The sequence below is a fragment of the Candoia aspera genome, chromosome 1 (assembly GCF_035149785.1).
Source record: "Candoia aspera isolate rCanAsp1 chromosome 1, rCanAsp1.hap2, whole genome shotgun sequence".
Taxonomy (NCBI): domain Eukaryota; kingdom Metazoa; phylum Chordata; class Lepidosauria; order Squamata; family Boidae; genus Candoia; species Candoia aspera.
The window spans coordinates 45985048-46009688 of NC_086153.1; the positions used below are offsets into that span (position 1 = coordinate 45985048).

General features: G+C 41.3%; 1 protein-coding gene across 3 annotated transcripts in view; it reads left to right on the forward strand.

The window, feature by feature from the left end:
• Positions 1–24641, forward strand: part of HHAT (hedgehog acyltransferase) — a 161290-nt gene that overhangs the window by 40703 nt on the left and 95946 nt on the right. For all 3 annotated transcript variants that reach the window (XM_063303092.1, XM_063303099.1, XM_063303106.1), the window contains one exon: positions 16265–16415. In XM_063303092.1, the coding sequence (XP_063159162.1) occupies positions 16265–16415 (151 nt within the window). The remainder of the gene's footprint in view (positions 1–16264; positions 16416–24641) is intronic.

The window sequence follows — 24641 nt, forward strand, 5'->3', positions numbered from 1 at the left end:
CTCATTAAACATAGTAGAAACAATGGAATAAATCAAAAGGTGAGGGGGAGCAACTGGGATTGTTCTTCAGACAGGAGATTTCTTAATAGTGAATAGGAGTTGGTACAAAATACATTGCCAAGATAGTATGTCAGCCCTTCAGGTAGACCAGACTAGGAAATCAAAGTCATGCATAGTTATACTACTTTTATTATAAGGTTATAGTAACAGAATCTTGCAACTCTGAATGCTCTTCCCTCCTCACTCCTTTCATCTTAGTGAGGACTAGGGAGGGCCTTGTCTGAGACGCTTTCTCAGTTCTGGCCGAGACTCAGATTTCTTTTATCTGACTATTGTTGGTTGTGGCTCTTCTTCCTGTTCCTCAATGTTATTCCTTCTGCCCATTACACAGTAAGGGAATATCTCAGTTCTTTTATGTGATATGTAATAGATCCTCTGAAATACAGAACTGTTCAATTTAGTACTAGAACTCTAATTTCAGTGTTGTAGTTGCAACACTGTAGTTGCACCTGGGGGAGAGCCAAGTTCAAGCCCACTTTGAGCCATGAAAGGTCACTGATTGACTTTCTACCAGTTACTGTCTCTCAGCAAAACCTTCCTCATAAGAGCTATTTTGGAAATCATTCTTGGGAGTGTTGTAGTAAAACCATCACTGCATTGCTTATTAGTTAATGTATATCTTTATAGAAATCATGAGGGGATAATTGTATATATACAAATGCAGCTTGAGATATAATGATTTAGCTTTTTGAATTGATACTCAATTGTTTTCTAGCAAAGTAAGCAGCTTTTTCAGCAGTGAGGACAACTTTAGAAATATAGCTAGTGGTAGGCTAGTTAAGTTAAATTGCTTCTGACCAGTGCAAATATGATGAAACCTTTTACTACATTTTAAACTTGTTACTACTTACCAGTTTGAAGTCATCAATTTGTAGTGATATTCATTTGTTCCCTTTTTGACTAGTGACACTAACCAGTAAGACAAAAGAACTAGGTTATCTTATGTAAATACTACTGTTACTGTTGTAAGAAGTGTATGTAGTTGATCTTAATAGGTAGATTCATCTGGAGAAAGAAGGCTTTTAGTCAATTTGGGTCATGAATATTCACAGCCTTCAAGAGAGATCAAGAATTTGGGGACCATGGATATTATTTGGCCTATCAGGTTGACCCAACTGTCCTATGGGAAACCTGAACGAGAACCCTCTCTTCCATTGTTAGGCCCACCTTTCTGCTCTACTCATGTCTTGACTTTCCCTTTGAGGGGAGCACAGGAAGCATGGCAAAACAAGTAGACGTCAACCCCACTAAAGTTTCTTCAGGGGTTCCAGCAAGATGAGCTCGGCTTTGCCTGTGCCTTCAAGGGGGAAAGGTGCTGCAGGGGTGAAGTACTGATTTCTCCAAGAATTATCTTGCACATTTCCTAGCCAGAGCAGATGTGAGATTGCTCCTATATTGATTCACTGGTCATGTGTTTTAGTTCTCCTTTGGGAAGCAGAACATGGGGTGAATTATGCACTGCTTGTAAGGATTGCCTATTCTAAAACACCATCAGACTCATAAGCAGGATCACAAAGATATCTGATTTATTAAAGAATAGTATGCAGGAACACAAAGAAATCTGAGAATGGAAAAAGCACGCCAAATGCAAACTAAAAACCCTCGGTACAAATGAGATCCCTCCCCCCAGGCTCACAATCCCAGGTGCTCCTAACGGCTTCTGATGGTCCACGGGAAAAGTCCTTGAGCAGAGCACATAACCCAAACACATTCCATTGAAATGAACATAGATACAGAGCTTGGCACAAGGTTTCACAGCAGCTCCCTCCCAAACAGAAACGCGCATCAGCGCCATGGCATGTGAAACGTTACGATGTACAGTGCACATTGAAACAGTGAACATGACACTGCTCTAGGTAGCATCTGGGGAAATGAGTGACATCTCTAGGTAGAGCTTCCATTGGTTCAGACTTGCTTTGCTCTCTAACATCTCCTGGTGTGATGTAGAAGCTGGGGGAGAGAATTGAATTTGGTCTTTGGATGAGCTCCAGTTCCCCACATGTGCCTTGAGCTTAATGCCAGCATCAACATTACGTTGAAAATTCATTATTATTTTTGAAATTGTCATCATGTGTTCCTCGTAGTTTGTCCCAAGCACTAATTTAGCAGCTGTCTTTTCAGCTAGTTCTACTTGTACTTTCATAGGCAGCTTCATGTAATTTAGTTTTATGGGATTGAAGCATGAATAAACATGCCTCAGTCTACATTTGTTGTACATCCAGAAGTGATTAGCACAGCTGGTTGATAGTGATTTGCATTTTTAAAAAATCTATATTAGATGCCACATCTACTGTAGCCCTGTGGAGTAAGAAAGCATGAATTTGCATTACACTTTGGTTGTAAGGATATTGAGAAAATGATGATGTATATCATTGATTGGTACCCTTTCAAGCACTAAATAGTACTATTAATTTTTATGGTTAAAAATTGAAGAATAATCCTTCTTGATTCAGAATTAATATGAAATGCTCTGGCTGGTATCTTTAATTTATTGACTAATAACCCAGCAAATTATTTTTAAATTCAGTCTTAAAGCTTCTAGTCTTTTTTTTTTTAGTGGAAGGTTTTGGTGTCTCAGCATTCATTGACATTCTAGTGGACTGTTGACAAAGGAATTTGTTTGCTTCTATTGTTCAAATAATACTGCGCAAGTAATATTTGGAAACAGGAAAATATGAACTGTGGTACAAGATGTTTAATGAGATATAGTGGAATATGGCAACAATAACCAATGTGCAGTTCAAGTACTATGCAAGTACTTTTTACCTAAGGGCTATAAAAATCCTTAGAGTAGAATATCATGGTTGCTTTGTAAAAACAAACCCTACTCATCAGTCCTATCCAATATATTTAGAGTTATAGCTCGGAGATGTGGGTGGAACCGAGTGGTCCTGTGGCAGTTGGAGTTGGACCTGCCTCTTTCCTTTCCCACAGCCATTCTTCTGTATCTTGTGAACTTGCAGTGGCTAGGCTTATAAAAATAAAATATATACTTGTTCTTTAATACAGAGAGTATTTAAACGTGTTATTGCTCATTTAAAATATGAAACATTATTTTCCATCATTTTACTCTGTTTTATAGGTAGAGCAAGGTTTTGAGAGAAGTCTCACTGAGGCTTAGTCTCAGGACTATGATCAGTGCCCAGTTTGGTGAAATTGGAATTCCAATTAATGCTTCTTGAGAAATGTAACTTGCTTGTAATGAAAAGTAAAGGATACAATTATATTTTTTTACTGTATTGTATTAATAATGCTCTCTTTTTCTTAAAGTATTGAAGCCTGAAGGACAGATCATGGGAGCATCAGCAAAATCCCTCTTTATCTGTATTGTATTGTGCTTGGGATAAGCAGATTTCATGACTGAAGTACAGTTGCTTAATGCTGCCAAAAGCTGAGTTTCTAGACTGTTTTCAGTCTGCACCCTGCAGATATATGGAAAGTTGTGGAACATCTACTAGTGATGAAGCAGTTATTATTAATGCTGCAGGGACCTAATTAGAAATGAAAAAAGATTATTTGCTGGATGCTTTTTCTTAACCAATTTTATTTACGTATAGATGAATCCAAATTGTAATTTCTTTATTAAATCCAGTAGTTTAGTGACCAACTGGTAGTGGCTGGCAACTGAACAAAAGGTTTCTGAAGTGGACAGTAACATATTTCTCCTCTGCTGTTCTTATAGTCAGATCTCCCCTGACTTTTAGGTATATTAAGATAGTTAGGTACCCCACACTTTTGTTATTGTTATATTTTGAAAAATATTTTTTTCTTAGCTCTGTGACAGCCTTGATTAAATATGTCTTTGGAACAATGTTGGCATGTGAAATACATGCTCAGTGTATTTTTTCATGTACTTTGTAGAATTCTCCATGGACAGTTCTGTCTTCTACCTTTGTTGGGCTAATAGCAAAAAAAACCCAATCACATGACGGTAAATGAAGTCAGCAGGGGGTCCCCTCAGTTAAGAGCACCTGTGTGAAGGAAGGCAATAGGATGTGTCAAGCTTGCATTTGCAAGAATAAGATTCCTTTTCCTAGTAAAACTGAAGTGAATTCAGACAAGCTTGTTGCTTGTCATTGTGGTCTCTGTGGTCTTATTCATTGTGGCCTCTGATTCACTTAGGTGACTCATGCACCTGCAATTTTCTAAAGCTTATAGAATTGTTTAGTGGGAGCTCTGTCTCCACTATGAACAGTGCGACTAGGCAGGCTCCCACCAAATGCCTGTAGCTCTGTTCTGACTACCATAGCTTTAGCATATTTGTCCTTGAGCTGATCGTCCTTCTGCTTTATTATTGTTTTTTTAATGTTTAATAATATTTAGTAATACACCGAGCAAGTATTTTACATACAAACACTTAAATTTTTTTATTGTAATTGCTTTAATTGTCTTCAAAACTCTTTGACTTGTTTGTCAGGACACCTCCTCCAACCATCACAGGTATCTTTAAGGGCCAATGTTGCGGGAGCAAACTTTTCTCTCCACCCTGGGTGGAGAGAGTGTGTCCTTTCTCCATTGGAAAAGGTCACATTATAGACTTTGGTAAGCTCTGCAGGCACTTATTAAACAGACTTGTTGCAATCATTCTTTTCATTTGCAAGCCACTCACTGCAGACAAGCTTTGAGGACAGATTCTGAAGCTATTTGTGAGAAACTGTGGAAAGTGGGGGTTGAGGAGTTTGGTTTATGTGAGAAGAGACAACACAGTCCAGATGCTAGAGACATGAGAAAGGACTTTTCAAAGAGACTCCACTTTAATTTACTCATTATAATTAGGGTTGGGAATTTGATCTTAGTTTTCAAGAGTCTTCTTTTACCCAAGACTAGCATTAAAGAGACCTTCCTGAAATTGATGTTATTCTTGCTTCCCTGGTTCCACCTGCAACATGTGGCTTGACACCGTAGTCCACTTTCCTTCTCCAATCTTCCTATCGCATCCCAAAATTGTCTGGTAGCTCTCTCATCAATCAGATTAGATTTATTCCCACCTGCAGAAGATCCTCAGGTCTGTGCTGAATTAATGGAAATCATCCATTAAGGGATCAAAGTCTTTCCTGCCTGATTTTAAACAGAGAAGAAAGAAAGGTTCCTCTCTATAGCAGCTGTAGCCAACGCCAGGACTGCTGGCTCCTCCATCAATAACTGTCTATTTTGCATTGTCTAGTCCCTATCAGCTTCTCTTCGTGCCTATCTCCAGCACTGCTTGAGTGGGGCCACTCACAGAATATACCAATACAAGATTGTGAGGGGCTGTCCCAAGAGAGATAAGGCAGATGGAGGCAGGTGCTTAAAAAAATAGTCAAAGTCACGCAGACCTTGGTTCTCTGTACAGACCCAAGACAGCATGGGGTATATTCAAGTGGATCCCATAGAAACTTTTTCTCTGTTAGCAACATTCTTGCAAAAATACAAGAATAGACATGCTGTTGAATATGAAAGACCAAGCAGTAAATTACCAGAATCCTGACAATATGAATTCATTAGCATTTTTTCTGATTATGTCAGAGATGGAATCATAACAGATATAAAGAACATGCCAAGAAAAGGCTATAGCTTCAGCCCAAGAAAAATCAGTTCAGCTCGGCAGTTTGCTGTTTATCTACTGATAACAAAGTGAATGAAATCCTGAGCTTAAAAATGCAAGAATCTTTTGGGGCTTTTTGGAAGTAAATTGATCAGCAGCTGGTTTGATGCACAGTGTGTTAAACACCATTGAAAATAGTGGACTGAAAAGTAATAGACTAGTTAAGAGGCCAAGGCTATGATGGAGTTCCAGCCAAGAACTAACTATGTCCATAGTGTATCTCACAGCTATGATTTAATCTTGAATATATGCTGTCATTTATTCCAGAAGTGAGAAACATCTTTAGAATTGTAGAATGTATTTAGAATTAATTTATACTGAATATCAAATCAGTGTCATTTTCTCTCAGTGTTAGATGTCTATATCCAAAATTATGCTAAAGGCTTTGTGTGCCACAAGATGGCCAGCATTTTATGAAGCACTCGTGTCTTTTTGTTTCTGCTTCAAAGATATCCACAAAGTGCTGAGATCATTCCTGAGAAGGAGGGATAGGATAACACACTCTTGAGATCTAAACCCTCAAAAGCTCCCATTCATATTTTTTACTGTACTGCTCACAAAACTTGGAACTTTTGAACTGCATTTCAGAATTATTTAGGTCACCACAAACTGACCTAAGCAAATCTGATGGGCTTTTTCAGACTCTCTCAATAATTTTCAAAATGCCTGAAGTTGGTACAACATTTTGTGCACTGGGGCTGAAGCAATGGCCCAAGCATGGGATATATCTAAGGAATTTGAAGCCAATATGTCCCAACAGTGAAATTTCAGGATGACATTTGTAATTATCAAAGGCTCTTTGCAGAGGGCCAGTTCAGAATGAATGTGTTCTTCACAACACTGGTGTGATGAATGCCTGAACCTAAATAAAACACTCAGACTCCAAATCAAAGTTTAGGTTCTGATTTTATTTAGAATAGAGTGCAAACAGAAAGAAAGCTGAGAATGAGAAAAACGTGGCTAAAGTCAAACTAAATAGCTCCGTTTCAAACAGCGTCCCGCCCCCTCCCCCTGCATTCATAACAATCCCACATTTCCAGGTGCTCCTAACGAGCTCTGCTGATCAACAGGCAAAAAGACCTTGACATTAAAGAGATAACCCAAACACATTTCTCCATGGCACAGCCTGATACATCTCCCCGTGCAAGGTTTATCAGCAGCACCCTCCCAGCCAGGAACGCGCGTCAACACACTGGCATGCGAACCGTTACAATGTAAGAAACATTGCAATGGCGAACATGACATACCGCCCCCCTAACAAAAATCACACAGAGGGCTTGGAAGGATAGGCAACATGAAAATTGCGAACTAAGGAGCCAAGACATCGCGAGCAGCAACCCACTCAGGATGGGGAAAATGCTTCCAGCGAACTAAATATTGCAGAGAGCCACAAAGCTTGTGAGAATCGAGAACCTCCTTGACCTCGAAGTGCTGCTGTCCATCAATCATGACAGGCGGAGGGGGAGGAGGTCGTGGATGCCAATGAGAGGAGTCATGGGCAGGCTTAAGCAAACTGCAATGAAAAACAGGGTGCAAACGCTTCAAATTATGAGGCAAATCCAAACGCACCGTGACAGGATTCATAATGTCTGTGACAGTAAAGGGGCCAATAAATTTAGGGGCTAGTTTCTTGGAGGGTTGAGATAGACAAGGTCTCCAATGCGAAAAACCGGCTGCTTGCGTCGGTGCCTGTCAGCGTGCAGTTTGTAGGAAGCTTGAGCTTCAGTGAGAGCGTTCTTAATGACAGGCCAGGATTCAGCGAGTTTAGAACCCCAATCACAGGCCGCCACAGCTGGTGTAGGAGGCTGGGGAAATTCGGGAATGAGAACAAAATCCCGACCCGAAACCACCCAAAAGGGGGTTTGACCAGTGGTCTGGTGCACAACATTGTTATAAGCGACCTCAGCGAAAGGGAGCAAAACAACCCAGTCATCCTGGTGATAATTAATATAAGACCGGAGAAACTGCTCCAGGGTGGCATTAAGGACCTCAGTAGATCCGTCAGTCTGGGGATGCCAAGAGGTTGACAACGCTTGTTCGGTGCCAATTAGCTTAAAAAAAGCCCGCCAAAACCGTGAGGTAAACTCTGTGCCCCTATCGGTCACCAAACGAGAGGGGCATCCGTGAGGGCGGTACACGTGTACCAAAAATAGTTTTGCCAGCTGCTGTGCTGATGCAATGGACGCACAAGGAACAAAATGGGCCTGCTTAGAAAAATAGTCTTTGACCACCCAGATGACAGTTTTCTTTTGACTAGGGGGCAAGTCAACAATGAAATCCATAGAGATTTCATCCCAAGGGTGAGAAGGATCAGCCACGGGTTGCAGAAGCCCCTGGGGTTTGCCTGACTGCCGCTTAGACGTAGTGCAGATGGGGCAGGAAGCGACATAATCCTTGACATCCTTCCTTAAGGAGGGCCACCAAAATTGCCAGCGGACCAAATGGAGAGACTTGAGAAAACCAAAATGCCCAGCCTGCTTACTGTCATGGGAACGGGCAAGAATTTCAGACTGTTGAGAGTCAGGCACATACAAACGCCCTCCCACCCAAGCCAGGTCATGCTCAATTGAAACCTTGTCAGGGTGAGCAAGGAGCCAGGGATCAGATTTCAAAGCAGAGACAAAATCAGCACGCAAGCTACCAGGCAATTGAGGTTGCCTGGAAGTCCGGGAGCGCTGCGTCGGACCCGTTGGTGGGGGAGGAGGCTGCCCCCGAGCGCGGCTCCGGGTGACTGCTACCAATCCCAATTGAGGCTCTGTGAGCACAGTCCCAAACACCTCTGAGACTGGCTCTGCTTCTTGGGGCAAACAGGAAAGTGCATCAGCCAAAAAATTCTTCCCTGAAACAAATTTCAGTTGGAAGTTAAAACGGCTAAAAAATTGAGCCCAGCGGATCTGCTTAGGGCTGAGATGCCTGGGCGTTCGGAGAGCCTCGAGGTTGCGGTGATCCGTCCAAACCTCAAAAGGGCAAGTCGACCCTTCTAAGAGGTGACGCCAAGCCTCCAATGCAGCCTTAACAGCAAAAGCCTCCTTTTCCCAAACCATGCCAGCGCCTCTCCGTCTCAGAAAACTTACGGGAGAGATAGGCACAAGGCTTCAAGAGCCCGGTAGAATCCCTCTGCAACAAAATAGCTCCGATAGAAAAGTCAGAGGCATCAACCTGAACAACAAAAGGCCGTTCAGGGTCAGGGTGGGATAAAATGGGCTCAGCAGTAAAAAGAGCCTTCAACTGATCAAAGGCAGCCTGACAGGCAGAAGTCCAGTTGAGCACGGCCCCCGGGTTCTTCACTTTGCGTGTCTCCCCGACCCCCTTGGTGCGCAACAAATCAGTCAGGGGCAGAGCAATCTCTGCGAATCCCTGGACAAAAGACCTGTAAAAATTGGCGAACCCCAGAAAACGTTGAAGTTGACACCGGGTTCGCGGGCGTTCCCAGCTGAGAACAGCCTGAACCTTTGCAGGGTCCATTTCAATCCCCTTAGCAGAAACTCTGTAGCCCAAGTAATCCAAGCGAGACTTATGGAATTCACATTTAGAAAGCTTAGCATAAAGCTTAGCTTTTCTGAGCTTGGTTGGAACTTGTTTGACAAGCCTCTTGTGTTCCTTTTCAGTTTTTGTGTAGATGAGGACATCATCCAGATAAACCAAAACACCTTTAAACAAATGGTCATGTAACACCTCATTGATCAGTTGCATGAAAACCCCAGGGGCCCCAGCCAGACCAAAAGGAAGGACCTTATACTGAAAGGAACCCAAGGGGCAGTTAAAAGCAGTTTTCCACTCATCCCCCTCCTGAATGCGAATGCGATAGTAGGCTTCGCGGAGGTCAAGCTTGGAAAAGACTTTACCAGTACACAAATGTGCTAACATGTCTTTTACAAGAGGCAGTGGGTACTTATTTGACAGGGAGGCGGAATTTAACCCGCGATAGTCTGTGCACAATCTAAGAGTACCTTCTTTCTTCTCGCAGAACAAAACAGGAGCCCCAACTGGGGAATTAGCTGGTTCAATGAATCCCCTAGCAAGGTTTTTGTCAATGAAGTCCCGTAACGCGCCCAGTTCCTTTTTGGTCATAGGATAAATCTTCGGCTTGGGTAAGGGGACGTCTGGAAGAAGTTCAATGGCGCAGTCAGTCTTGCGAGGGGGGGGGGCGACTGGTCAGCCTCCTCCTCCCTGAAGACGTCAGCAAATTCAGAGTACCTTGCTGGCAGCCCTTCAATGGGGAGAGCGTGAACCAGAGGGTCGACAACCTCAGCCCTCCTCGCAGCCACAGTGAGGGATCTTCCCATCATAGGAGCCTGGTAGAACCCATCCTCAAATGTAATAGTACGGGTCTTCCAATTGATGTACGGATTGTGGCTAGTGAGCCAGGGAACCCCCAAAACTACCAGCGGATTGCCCACTGGGTAACAATGAACCTGCGTCCCCATTTGCAACGTGACATCCCCAGTAAACTGAGTGGCCGCCCCCCCCCCCACTGTGGAACCATCTAGTTGCTGAAAAATCAGTGGTTTTGGGAGGGGAAAGCATGGCAAATCCAATGCAGCAACTAGGTCGGGGTGGATCAAACATCTGAAACACCCTGAGTCAATCAAAGCCCAGACCTCTACGGTCTTGGAGCAGGAGCCCAACTCGATCCTCACAGCTAGGATGGGGCAGTCAGCACTCACCATGTTGGTATTGCGCCCATTCTCCACCACCTGCCCAGTGGTGCTGTTTACGGCAGGTGGAAGTCGTTTTCCACCAGCTGTTCAAGGGCAGCAAAAGCGTCCCCCGCAAGGTAGGCATCGTCCTCTTTGTCAGTGGTTGCCTTTGCCCCCGCCAGCCGACGGGGAGGGTTGGATGCCTTCTGTAGTGCCTTCTGCGATGGCTTAGAGGGACGATCCGCCGTCTTAGTCTTGAGACAGTCCGCCACGCAGTGACCAGCCTTACCACACTTGATGCATTGCCCACAGGCAAAACGGCGTTGTTTCTCGTCATCCCACCCTGAGCCAGACTGCAGTCTCAAACCCTTACCAGTGGAAGGAGGCTTGTCACCCTTAGTAGCTTGCATATAGGTGCGCTGGGCATGCTCAGCCTTCCCGGCCAGACAAATCCAATCATGAAGCGAGTCCGGATCGTCTCTGCACAGCGCCCACCGCAACACCTCTCGATTGAGGCCATCCTTAAATCTATCGATCAATGTAGCTTCAGACCATTCAGGAACTTTTCCTGCCAACACCTTGAATTCCAGGGCATAATCAGCAACTAGCTTTTGCCCCTGAGAAAGTTCCTTTAGGGTGTCCTTAGCCCTCTCCTTAGCAAGGGGATCCTCAAAATAGCGTTTCAAAGTGGCTAGAAAGGTGTCAAAGGCACCAAGCACTGGGGCTTTTGCCTCGGATAACTGTACATACCAATCTGCAGCTCTGCCCTTCAGTTTCGTGGCAATTGCCGTGATTTTAGCCCCTTCCGAGGTGAAGCAGTGTCCATATTGTTGCATATAATTTGCCGCGTTGGTAAGGAAAAAGGACAAATTCGTGGGGTCACCATCAAACTTCACCGGAAAGTCCTTAGCAACCCCGCCAACTGGAGCAGCCCCAACCGGTGGACGAGCTGGGGTCCCTAATACCGGAGTGGGACCACGGAGACCTGACGAGGAGTCCCATGGCCAGCCCCGGCCCCTCGGTGCCGGCGATGGGGTAGGTGGGATGCTGGGTCCCATCGTTGCACCCTGACTTCCCACAATCCTCACCAAGTCCCCCACTGCGGTCGAAATGGATCTTAGCATATACTCCATAGACTCGATCTTGGACTCAATGACTCTGATCCTGTCAGGCGTGACGGAGTCCTCCAGCCCTGGCACCTCAGGCTGCTGACTCGCCGACACTTTGGTGGACTCCCTCTCAGGAGTCAAGGGGCACCGCAGCTTCCATGTGGTATGAGACGTTCCCGGCCAGGGGTCTGCCATGGCATCCCACATCATCTGTTCCGTGACCCCCTCTTCCGTCGGGTCCCTCAACTCTGGGCTGGAGCTTGATTCCCTGGAATGGGGTGCGAGGTGGGTTGGGAGGGGGTTTGGGTACCTGCTTGGGAATGCTGACTCCAGGAACTGTCTGGTCGACTCTCCAAACCCTGTGGACTCTTTCCTTGATTCTGCCATCGCTAACTTCTTCTTTCACAAGAAAATTTCTTGGTAAAGACTAGCGAGGTTTTTTCGTGAAATGATTCTCAGCTTTATGTGATGAATGCCTGAACCTAAATAAAACACTCAGACTCCAAATCAAAGTTTAGGTTCTGATTTTATTTAGAATAGAGTGCAAACAGAAAGAAAGCTGAGAATGAGAAAAACGCGGCTAAAGTCAAACTAAGCTCCGTTTCAAACAGCGTCCCGCCCCCCCCCCCCTGCATTCATAACAATCCCACATTCCCAGGTGCTCCTAACGAGCTCTGCTGATCAACGGGCAAAAAGACCTTGACATTAAAGAGATAACCCAAACACATTTCTCCATGGCACAGCCCGATACATCTCCCCGTGCAAGGTTTATCAGCAGCACCCTCCCAGCCAGGAACGCGCGTCAACACACTGGCATGCGAACCGTTACGATGTAAGAAACATTGCAACGGCGAACATGACAACTGGGCAGAGCAGTGACTCAAATGAAACATGGATTGGTTGGTCTGAATAAAGTAGTTTTTATAGTGTCTGCCCTGCAGCCATCAATCCCAATGTCAGCAACCAATGAGACTTTGCATGTAGCTGGAGAATTTCTGGTCAAGAAACATGATAGTGACTTGTCAGATACACTTCCTAATTGCTGTCGTACTGATCATTACAGAAATTTGATTCTGCTAAAAATCAACAGTAAAGGAGGTTGCAGAAAATCATTTGTTATTTTAGTACTATTTATTATTAGTATCTTCGCACATTTCAGGTTAAATACATAATATCTTTTAATAATGGAAGATTAAAATAGACACTGGGCAAAATTAGAAATATTAAAGTTACTGGTAAGACTTTAAATAAAATAATATTTTAAGGAAAGCTTTGCAGTCTGTAAAACATAACTAATAGACTTACTCAATGTTTGTTTAAGGTATGAAGTCACATAGGAATCTTTTAATGCTGAATATATCTCCTCTTACTCCTATACTAATATATCCTCTATTTTTTCATTATAAACAGAAAGAAACAATATATTGCTTGGAAAGGGTTATATTATATTAAACAGTTCTATAGAAATTCTACTTTTCTAATTAAAGTTGGTTTTAAGAGATATTAAAAACTGAATTAATTGGACATGGTGAATGTAGATTGAGACTTTTTTGAAAAATTGAAAGGTTTTACTCAAGGCAATAGATCACTTACTGAATCTGAATGTGCACTTAATACATATTACAATGGTACAAAAGTATAGTCTTCAAAAATGTATAAGATACTAATACCGTCAAAAATTGGAAATGAAAAGTTTATGAAAATGATATAGGAATTTGATTTTGGGAGAGAAATACTAGAAGGAGAATAGAAATGAGTGTGGAAAAATCCATTCCTAGGTTCCCCTTCAATAACTTTGTAGGAAACATACTTAAAGATTTTATATTGTTGGCACCTCATTTTGTGCAGTGCAGGATTATTGTTTATTTTTTACGTTTTTATTGGTTGCTGTGGTGAGCTGCTCAGGCTGTACTGTATATAAGATGGGTGGCCATATAAGTCTTTTAAATAAATACATATTCATTTTAAATAAATACATATTCATTCCAGTGAACATTTCATACCTAACAAAAGAAGTACAAATAATAATTATTTTCTGGTAAGAATATAATTCTGAGAAGTAAGACATCATTAATGCTTTTAGTAGTGGCTTCTGGTAACTCTAACCCTAAATTTTTAAAAAAGAAATCAACTACCTGTATGACATTATGAGAATGCAACAGTCTGTGAAAGATAAAACTTTTGTGAATAGAATATATGTATGTAGTGCCTTGCTTTTTGTAAAATGTTGAAAATGAATTGATTCAAATTAGTGAAATGTTACTCTTGTAAAGTGTTAACATAAAGTAAAAAATTTTTTTTTTTAAATTCTCAAAAGATTACTGAGTCAGTGAACAATGCTTGAAAGTAGGCTGCCTTACAATTGTTGGTTTTCTCCTCCCTGTTTTTAGCACATAACTAAAAGGTTATGGTCCTCTACTCTAAATTCCATTCTGAAGGGAAGTTCCCCAAAGGCCTGAGTTTGAGTTATCTTGTCATTGAGATGAACCATCAGGCTTCCTCTGAACTTTGAAACTGCAGAGAGAGATGGAATTGGTCAAGCTGTTGGATAATGATCCATGCAACTTCCTAAAGTAGTAAACAAGGTTCTGTTCTACACAAAGAGCTTTATCCACTGAAAGGTCAAATCAGCAATACCTGCCCAGCCCCAGCACCTGCCATAGATCTTACCTACTCCAAACAGAAAAGGCAAGTGGCAATAAGAGAGTTAGTCGTCAGGCTCCCAAGGCTTTCTGAGCAATTTTGGGCAGCGACTTCCAACAGCTTGTGTTTCTTTCAGGTGGGGAGAATCTGTCTGTCTGTCTGATTTCCAAGGCTTTTCTGAGAACACGAAACAAGTCCAATGCGATCTGTAAACAAAATAAGGGTGTTTGGGCATGTTGTCATAATTATCACACTTAATACATGGAAGCGATTCTCATTCATTCCAAGCAGCACGTAGAAATATCTTTGGAAAGGTCTAACTGGCTTATGCATCTCAGAAAGAAAAGCCATCCAATTCATTACAAACTTATAATATTTTAAGATACTTCATATCCAGCCTACAGTGCATGTTTCATGTATTACTTAGCCTTCCCATAAATAAGTGTTGTATTTGCTACCACTGCCTGAAAGCATTCTGTATGCTTTTAGGAAATGAGGCTGATGGCTTTTCCCTTGGAAAATGCTGGACCTGGTAGAGAGTGGTTTGAAGACGCTAACTCTACCTTTTTAGTTTCTCTCGTTTAACTTGTATTTTTTGTACTTTTTATAATGGTTTTTATGATCTTTTATTTGTAAACCGCCCAGAGTCACTTCCATAGTGAGATGGGCGATGTATAAATTTGAGAAATACATACATACATACTGTCCAAAACTGCTGAGCACTGTTTTAAAGAGGTTTTGCACTTCCTATTCCCTGTTAGGGGTATAACAGTATAACCAGCGCGCCAATATTTTCTGTAAGGCAAATGAGCAAAGCAGAATACACAGTCCCACTGCTTTGTTTTCATGACCTATATATCTATCAAAATGTTTCACTCATACAAATGCATAGAAGGACTGTAGAAGGACGCAAATGGCTGACAGTCATGCCTGTCGTTGCAACTTGTCGAATATACATGGCTCATATATGAAGAAACGAGTTAGTCAAGTTTAAGTAAATAGGAAGGGGGCATCCCCAACTGCTGTTGAACTCCATTTTTTAGCCTTTGCTGTCATGAACATTGATAAAAATTGATAGATGTTGCAGACCAACCTCAAAGACTGCAGGTTACTGTCTACGAGAATGCACTGAAAAGGGAATATAGCTGAATATTTTGGAGACTCTTATTTATTGTATTTTGAAATACAATTCAATTGGCAAGTCTATCCTGTCCTTTTTTTTTTTTCCCTGTGGTCACATATCTCTGAAGCAGTGCAATATTAAAGGCTAAAAGAAATGTTGGTGCACAAGTAAAACAGTATCTGTAATAACCCTGAACATATGAAGTATTGACTTAATATTTAGGAGACATGAAGATTTATAGTTCTTGGAGGGTAAATATTTATCTCTCAGATCCATGTCTTGATTTACACTGAGATGAAAATCAATATTTGCTTATTATACCCCTTCCAATCTAGAAATCCCAGCTAGGTTATGGAAGTGTGGTACTCTTGCTGTATTCTTATAGTTGCTGGACTCCATAACAAAGAGTGAGAGAATGAAGAGTTATTAAAAGCTGATGCCTATTACAGCTTTTGCATTGAAGATTTCAAGATCACATACTGTTCCCTAAATAAAATGTCACAGTTGCTATTGTAGAAAAAGAGCTTTAAAAAAGCAGTAGCTAGGCAAATGAGGGCTGCAGCAGCCGTTCCCAAAATGACAGAATAAATATTTTCAGACAGGTAATTTTTTTCTGAAAACGCAGGATTGATAAGAACGAGACTTGGAAAGTACTGCAAAGTAGATGGAGAAGTTTGGGTCTTCTAGACACAACTTGTGAAATGTGATTCATGTCCCCTCACCTTTCACCATGCTGGTGGCTTTCTGTGAGTAGGCCCCCTTATTTTTAAAAGCCAAATGTATTGTGAAATGGGATGTAATTTTCCAGGATGCATTGTGAAATGACATACATTTATCTACATTCTGTGGAAATCCTACATGTGAACCAGTTCTTCAGTTTCACTATGAATTAGCCAAACTCTTCCAACCATTCCAAAGAAGTCCATCCTGGATCTAAGAGGTACGGTTTTGTGCATATTTGATGCAGGTAGGAAAGAATATGTACCGTATGCCTTAATAAGGTGCATTTGTAAAAGTGCAGTAGCAACCTTATTTTGAAAAAAGAGGACTGTAAATACTACAATAATGTACTAAAGTGGAACATTTTTCTCTTGCATTCTTACAGGTGGCCTTGCACTGGCTCAAGTCCTATTTTTTTATGTGAAATACCTTGTACTTTTTGGTGTTCCAGCACTTGTTGTTCGCATGGATGGACTCAAGCCTCCTGATTTACCTCGCTGTGTAAGCACCATGTACAGTTTTTCTGGAATGTGGAGGTTAGCTTTGTTTGATTGCTGATGTTTATTATGGGAGCCTTTTTTTATGAAATGGCAATTGGGTGTGCATGTGCTACAGTAGTCTTTGCATACTGCTGTTCTCCAGGTTTGTTGGGCTGCAATTCCCAGAGTTCCTATAGTCAAGGCTGTGACTTTGTGGATATTATTAGTTGTTGCATTATCTCTACAAGAAAGTTTGCACACTGATAATTTCATAGCATTCTCATTACTAATGCCTTCTGTCTTTAGAATATCCTTCTATTTAATAATCACTTTCCCCTAATGCAGAGATGAAGTCAAACCTGCTTTTGGGATGTTGTTGAGCTAAGTGACACTAATCTGAGAATTATTTCCCTATTTAGTTCTTTATGAAATATGATTCATTTTCCATTATTGTCCCCCTGAAAAAGGCACTTTGTCTAGCAAATTCATGCAGTCGGTGAAGTAAAATTTGATTAGGTAATCCTATAGGGACAGTACTGAGGATAATTTCTTCTGTGCCAAGTTAAAGGTAATGGAAGAAGTAACTTCAGAGTCACTTTGGAGGTCTAAAAATTTGATTGAATTTGGTGTACCTTTGGGTTTTCATTGTTTTAGAAGGCTATTTCTGCTATTGTGGACAAGAATATACAGATGACAATCTACTTTTGCTGTATAGAGAAAGGGGCTAACCTGTTAAGTAAACATCTGCTTAGCTACTTAGTCTGCTCTTCCTAGCCTGGATTTAGCAGCTATTCCCAGGAATGCTTTCTATCATCAACATTTGTTTTGTCAATTTCATAGTCTTCCAGGTGGCATCAAGCTTTCCACCATATTTGTGCGATTGGTAACCTCTTTGTAATGAGCCTTACAATGGGATTGTTTTTTAAAACTGTTCTAGAGCTTTGGCTGGTACAGTATGCTGTTGATGGGCCCAGTGCATTATGTCCATAAGGTAATAGATATGAATACAAAACTGAACAAAACTCCATTTTCCTCTGTCAGCCATTCATGTCCACTATCATGTTAACTATTTCTAGTGCAGTTTTGCACTAAAATTGAGATTCATCTCATTTGTTTCAGGACCTTTTCTACCAGGATATACGTAAACTGCACAGACTTCTTTTGTATCTGTATATAGCATACATGAGACAAATCCTCTCTTGGAAGGAAACATGCAAATAGTATATAAAATCCTAAGAGTTTTGCCACCCACCCTAACCCAAGGCATGGGGGAAAAGCCAAGTTTTCAAAGACAATAGGGTGGCAGCCATATGGATCTTGGGGGAGATATTGTTCCAGAGGCAGGAACCATGACAGAAAAAGCCTACTTCCTGGGTCCTGTTAAGTGTCATTGTTTAATTAACAGGACCCAAAGTGTGGCATTGTTTCCATTTCCCTTTAAGATTCACCTTGATTCACCAGACTGTCGCCGGACAGAGTCCTGCTGGTCTCAACTCGCTTTTCATTCATCTCAAATCCTGGCTTTTCTTCTCCAGGTTCAGCCAAAGTCCTTGACTGTTGGATCTTCCCATCTCTTTGGAGGTTGGCCAATAAGTCTTTTTACTTCTCTTGGATACCATTCAGCAACTGCTGTCCAACGGCCATCCAACCATGCACGTGATGTGTCCTGCCCAGAGTAGCTTCCGTTTTTGATATTCGACGATGACATCATTTATTCCACTTACTGTTCTAATCTGGCTGCTTGGGATGTGGTCTCGGAGAGGAACTTTCCACATGGATCTTTCCATAATCCTTACTACTCTTGAAAGCTCCTCCTCTTCTGCCTTTGTTAGCGACCATGTTTCACTTCCATATAGCACTGCTGATAAGACAGTCGAATTAAAAAGATTAGCATGCAGTTTTCCATCAATCTTCTCACTCTGCAAGACTTCCCTAATGGAGTTGTATCTAGCCCATCCAGCTTTCTTTCTTCTGACCGGTTCTTCTCTTTGATCATTGTTCATTTTGATTAGCTGTCCCAGGTAGACATAGTGGCCAACCTCTTCAATAAGTTCATTCTGAAGCCTCATGTGGAATTTTGGAAGGTTCCCTGTCTCTGTATATTTTGTTTTAGTGCGGTTCATCTTTAGACCCACCTTTCTGCTTTCGGCGTCAAGTTGTCGAAGCATTTTTTGCAGCTTTCGAGCATCCTTTGCGATCAGTACAACGTTGTCCGCAAATCTGAGATGGTTTATCTTCTCTCCGTTTATATCAATTCCGTCTTCCCATTTCATTTTGCGCATGATATTTTCCAAATAAGCATTGAAAAGTTTAGGTGAGATCATATCACCTTGCTTTACACCTTTCTCCACTGGTATTCGTATTTCGGTTTCAAAGAGAGTAATATTTGTGAAGCATTTGATATTTGCTTCTTTGAGCAGCACGATGCAGTCGGAGTTGATTCCTTGTTCACTGATTGCTTGCCTTTAAGATACTATACGGAAAACTAATAAAGGGTGAAAATGGTTTTTTCCCTTCCATTTTTGCTTCCCCCCCCTCTTTTTAAGAAACAAATGAAGTAATACATTCTAGAAGAGAGAATAATTAGAGTTCTTAACAATTGTCCCATTTGAATTAAATTCTCCATTATGACATTCTCAGTTATATTTGTGTACTTATTTCAGCTGAAAGTAATTTCTACCAAACTTTCCTTTGATTGCCCAATCGCAAATTGAACACAGTCCATGAATAGACTAAATCTTGCACTTGCTTCTCATGAGCATGAGTGTTCTTCTCCCCTTGTGGCATCCCAACTGGTATTTGCCAGCCTGTAGACAATGAATTTGTTTGGAAGGATGCACATCAAAAGAAACTTTGAGCTGATAGTGATTTATTTATTATTTATTTGCTTGCTTGTGTGCATGCATGTATACCTGTAGGGTTAGTAATATTTGAGCCCCATCACTACTTACAAAATATTTCTGTGTGCTTTCTGTGCCAGTTATTAATCTATACATTCTTCTGATTGAAAAGTAGCAGAAGTATAGATTGATCTAAAATTGGTTTGGCTGGCAGAGCACAAAAGAGATGGTTTCAAAATGTGAGGATTTTACAAAAATGTAAAGCATTTAGCTACAGGGAAATCTATCTATATTGTCTGAAGGCAACTTTCAACTAGAGGCAGAAAGTAGTTTTAACAGAATTTTAAACAATTAAGAGAGGCTTCTTTAGGTTAAAAAAAAGTTGAAAGATGGCTAGCCAAATTGGGTACAGATTTGTCACATCATAATATGATGCTATTTTTTTTCTGTTTGTTTTTCAACTATTCTCATTCAGTTTGGTGGGAACAATGCTTTCATTGTTTTCCTAAAGGAAAAGAAAAACTTGGTAAAGTTCTCATGGTTCGAGTATGAGGTTCTCCTGTTTGCCCCAATTACAAGAACACATTTGTGTGTGAGACCCCTGTCTTTGGTCGTGCTATCATTCACCCAGTGATTTGCAACCTAATACTTCTCTGCAATTCAAGTAAATGCAACCTTGTTGTTTTCAGGGAATTTGGGGAAATTTAGGGTTGGGAAGCTAAATGACTACATTGGGACATTCTTCCCCATCTCCCTAGATCCAATAAGACTCAGTTATGAACAGACAACGTATCTTTACTTTCCTGCGTTTCATAATCAAAGGCTGAGAACAGCTCTGCTTTACTACTTGCATTAAAACAATAACCATATTGATCTTCCACCAATTTACATGCATACAAGAATAACTGTACACAACAGTAGCAACTGAACTCAGTGGGAATAAATCCACCCCCCTCAGTCCTGAGAGTCTTGCTTAGAAGAATGCACGTCCTTTCTCTCTCTCACCCAACAGCTAGGCAGGCTGTTTAAAACTCCAGTACATTTCAGACCCAAATATATATATACAGTTCAACAACCTTAGTTTTTGCAAAGCTCTCATGACACAGTTTCCTGTCCTCCCCTCTTAACTCTTGGCTCAGTTCCTCTTGCCCCACCTCCTTGTTTGATCCAAACCCAAGTAAACTCTTCGTGGGTTCTTCCCAATATGATCCACTTGCCTAGCTGACACACCAGGTGTGCCCCTTGCTCAGTTCCCATTCTAGCTGCCAGCCTGGTTTATTTCCTTAATGGGTGGAGCCTGCTCTGCGATCCCCATTACTAGAACCAGAACTGCAGCCTGGCATGTGAGCAGGGCACACCATTGGGAGAAAGCCTTGTGCTTTTCCCATTTAACTCTTGCTCACAAGTAACCTATCACTCTCCTAACAGGAATGTTTTGTCTCTTATCTCTCTTTTGTCATCTTAGCTCTGACTCACCAGTACTCTTTGTCTTACTGAAAAGCTTTCCTCTTTTCTCCTTTACTCTTGAATAATCTTCCTGTTTTACTTTAAATCTGTGACTCATATTTATTTCCTTAGGTAACTTCACTAAGCTAACCACTTTTTTCTTTTTCTAGCTGTTGCTCCAAGCTTGGCTTCTTTGTGTCAAGTTTGTCTGCATGAACCAGAGTCTCTCGATCTATGTCTTGGCCTGTATTTCTTGCACCCCATATCTCCACTCCTTTTAATACCCTTTCCAAACTCTGGGTTTTGTTTCTTCCTCTATGAATGACCTCCCACTCCCACTGGAAGCACCTGGTACATATTTCCTTGTAGACTCCTGGCTGCCTGTCAAGAACCTCTTTATCTCATCCTGTGATCTCTATCTCCCTTTGTTTGCCCATACATCATCTTTCTTCTGTGTTGTCTCTGGCTAATTACAAACCTGGCCACACAAATTCATAGTCTCCAAGTTATTGCCTTGTTTCTTATGGCAAATCACTTTCAGTTTATACTGGTTTCCAAATTGCAAATAACTTTATTACAGCCATAAAGTCAGAAAACAATGATATAAAACTTTAAAAGTAAGTGAATATAAATATACATATATATCAATTGACAAGTAAGTATATATATAAGATATATAACAAGGAATAAGCGACTGAGACAGAGAGACACTGCGAAGATCACTGGTTGCTGCCGTCTCAGTCAGATAAAGTTCTCTCGTACAGCTACGCCAATGTTACTCTCACTCCGGCATGAATTGTCAGGCGCCCAAAATTTGGACATAAATGCGCACATTGGTCAGAAAATGATTTTTTTATTACCATTATATTTGTGAATGGCCACTAACCAAGGTAGTCACTAAACAAGGAGTGGGTATATGTACAGAGTCTATAATGCCCACCAGAACTACTATCCAACCCATTTGGATTTGCACGATCTTTAAAACAGTAGGAGCATTTTTGTGATTCATAGCAGAGCACCTACCCAGACAGCTTTGTATTATTTGCCTGTGAAATAAAGCACAGCCCAACACATGCAAACCCTCAAAAACTCTAATTGTGATCCCATAAACCACAGGAACTCTAACTTACCCATAAGAACCCTTTTTTAAAGGATCAGTCATACCTGATAGGTAGACTCAGAGACGTATAGCTGTGAGTGATCTTCTTCTGTTTGGTCATGTTATTAAGAGCTGTTTTAACACTCCACTCCCACATCACTCCCTCTAGTTCTCGATAACAGCAGAGATGTAGCTGGTCCCTGCTGCTGTCCTGGCTCGAATAAATAAATTTCAAAAAAGAGCAAATGATCAGCTCAGTCACAAACCACGGGACAGCAGCCCAGTCACTATTCCTAGAACGATGGGAACACTGGAAAGGGTGCCACTTGGAACACTTGAAATGGTCATTTCAGGTCAAAACATTTTACACATCCCTTGGAGATAAAAAACCAGAGGCATTTCCATGCCGGAAAATAGAAGATAATGTTCTTCATAGTATCATGTAAGTCATGTGTTGGCTTGGGGAAAGTTTATTGTCAACAGTGGTGATAGCCTCTGTCTTTCTAACTTCTTGCCCCCAGTCTCTTCCCCTTGGGACAATCCCCACCAGTAAATGGCAACAGCCTTCAGTTCTCTATGGAAAAAAATGTCTTCAGTATTCATTTTCTGGCAGCTAACTCACATGAAGATACTTTTTTCTCTTTTGCTCATTTACTATAGTGCACTGTATCTGGAAAGAATAAATAAATATTATCTTGGTGCATATGGAACTTGTGTCTATATTTCTGTGTTATGAAAGTTAGGCAGGAGCAGAATTTCCCCAAGGCTGGTGGTGAATTATGGGTCAATTTCAATTATCTGAAAACCTTACTGAGCTTGCCCTCCACATCCCTTGAGTTATGACTCCTTCATGCCTTTACAGTTAAAATAATGAATCACAGTTACCCATGGGGTTGAGAGAGCGAGCTTATTTATTCCCTGCCTTCTGTAGGAATATTGCCATCTGTGCGGAAGGCAGAAACAAAGTATATATTGGGTGTGTCAAAGTCAGTCTGTGCAGTGCTTTGGATTTAGCTGAGACAAGGGGCTTCAGAATGTGTAGGGGCATGAACGCAACAGCCCTCTAATTCAGTAAAGCATCTGCTTCCATCTGTGTGAATGCAGCAGATGCCTCCCCATAGCAGCCCAGCGGTCCTAGAAAAGCTTGTAGTTCTAATGACCTGTAGGCAGGAGCAGTATTGGTACTTCTGTGTCTCCAAAAGTGCATCTTCTCAAGTGAATCTGAAGCACTACACAACCCTAGTATAAGTAGCAGGCTGCTTTAAGAGGGGTTGACAGAAAGTTACCTTGTGCTGTTCATTCAAGAATCTTCTGTGGAGATTATGCCTAGTTTGTGGCAACCTTGTGCAATTATTTTATCTCTTTGCAACAGAAAAGTGAGCCAATGTACAGAACAGTAAATGTGTTATTTTCAACCATATTCTAGAGTGCTATCAAAGGAAGACAGCATACCAGTTAGATCATTTCAGCATAAAAGCACATAAGGTACACATTTAGTTGGAAGAAAAGAATTCAAGGCATGTCTAACTCACTGAGAAGAGCAATCATCCATCAGTCACTCCAAAAATAAGTGGATAGAAGATAGGGGAAATACATCACATTGGAATGGAGTGGTTACCTGTACAGCCACATTTTTTCCTCATCCCTTTTCCTATGGAAAACTGTCTTCCAAATCTGGATGTGGAGGGGGGAGCTGTGAGGGAAGGGAGAGGATAATTGTGTGTCTTTCAGATCTGTCAGTGGGATGCCCAAAAACTTGGCTAACTTCTGGATCCATTAGCTTTCTCCTGTTCTGACTCTCAGGTTCATAACGATGTGAAAGAGAAGCTGTCTTTGTTGTGGTAATATACAGTGTCCAGCTAGATGGCAGCACTCAGCTTGCCAAGATCAGCTAAGCAAGGCTGGACCTGGCTAATACTTGTATGGGGAAACACCAGGGCTATACACTGGATGGGAAGTTTAAAAAAAAGAATCCCAGAAGGTGGCTGTGGCAAGATACTTTTGTTCTGTTGACAAGAGAACATGGACCTATTCGTGAAATCATTATGTTTGGCTCAAAGGAGGCTTTACACTGAATAGTGACAGATTTTCCAGTGATTATTCCCACAATGATATTGTTGTTGCTTTTATTACAGCATGATCCTGTTCGTGCCTACTCAAAAGCAACCTTCACTGAAAATGGTTTAATCCTATTAACATGTGCAGGAGTGCAGACTTGATAATGAATCTAAGGCTTAGGTTTCAGGGCAAGTGCTGATAACATGTTATTCAAATGTCTTGAAGCAAAAAAGTGTTTCTAAAAAGTCACACACATTGATCTGATCACAAGCCTTACCAATCAGAATAAAAGAATAAAGAGATCAATAGGCTATCACAGATGCAAAATTCAGTTACAACACTAAGATACCATTTACGCTGACTGTGTATAAAGCCCCAGATTCCACATTTCCAAAATCGTTAAAATGTAATAAACATAGCCTAGTTATGTAGGAAACTAAACAAATTTGTGCATAATATTGAACTGCCTTGAACCTCTAACAATCAACCAACTAAGATACACAACCAAGAGTAATGGTTGAATCTGTGTCTGTTACTATGGCTGTGACCTATTCTGCTCTGTCTTCAGAATAGAAAATTAAGGTAAACTAGTTTTAACTATCCTTTCCCACTGTGTAGATAATGCTGGGAAGAAGGTGGAGACTCCTAACAACCTTCAGATCTGTATTTAAAAAAGCATGAAGCTGATCCTCTGCAGGTCTGGTTAGCATGACTGTGATTGAGTGAAGTCTGCAGCATAGTTATCCCTCCCAGAAGATCTTGGGAGATGACTCTCTGCTGACTGATCCACAAGAATGAAGCTTTCGCTCATATGGAATTCCTGTTGTCCTCTCTTCCAAA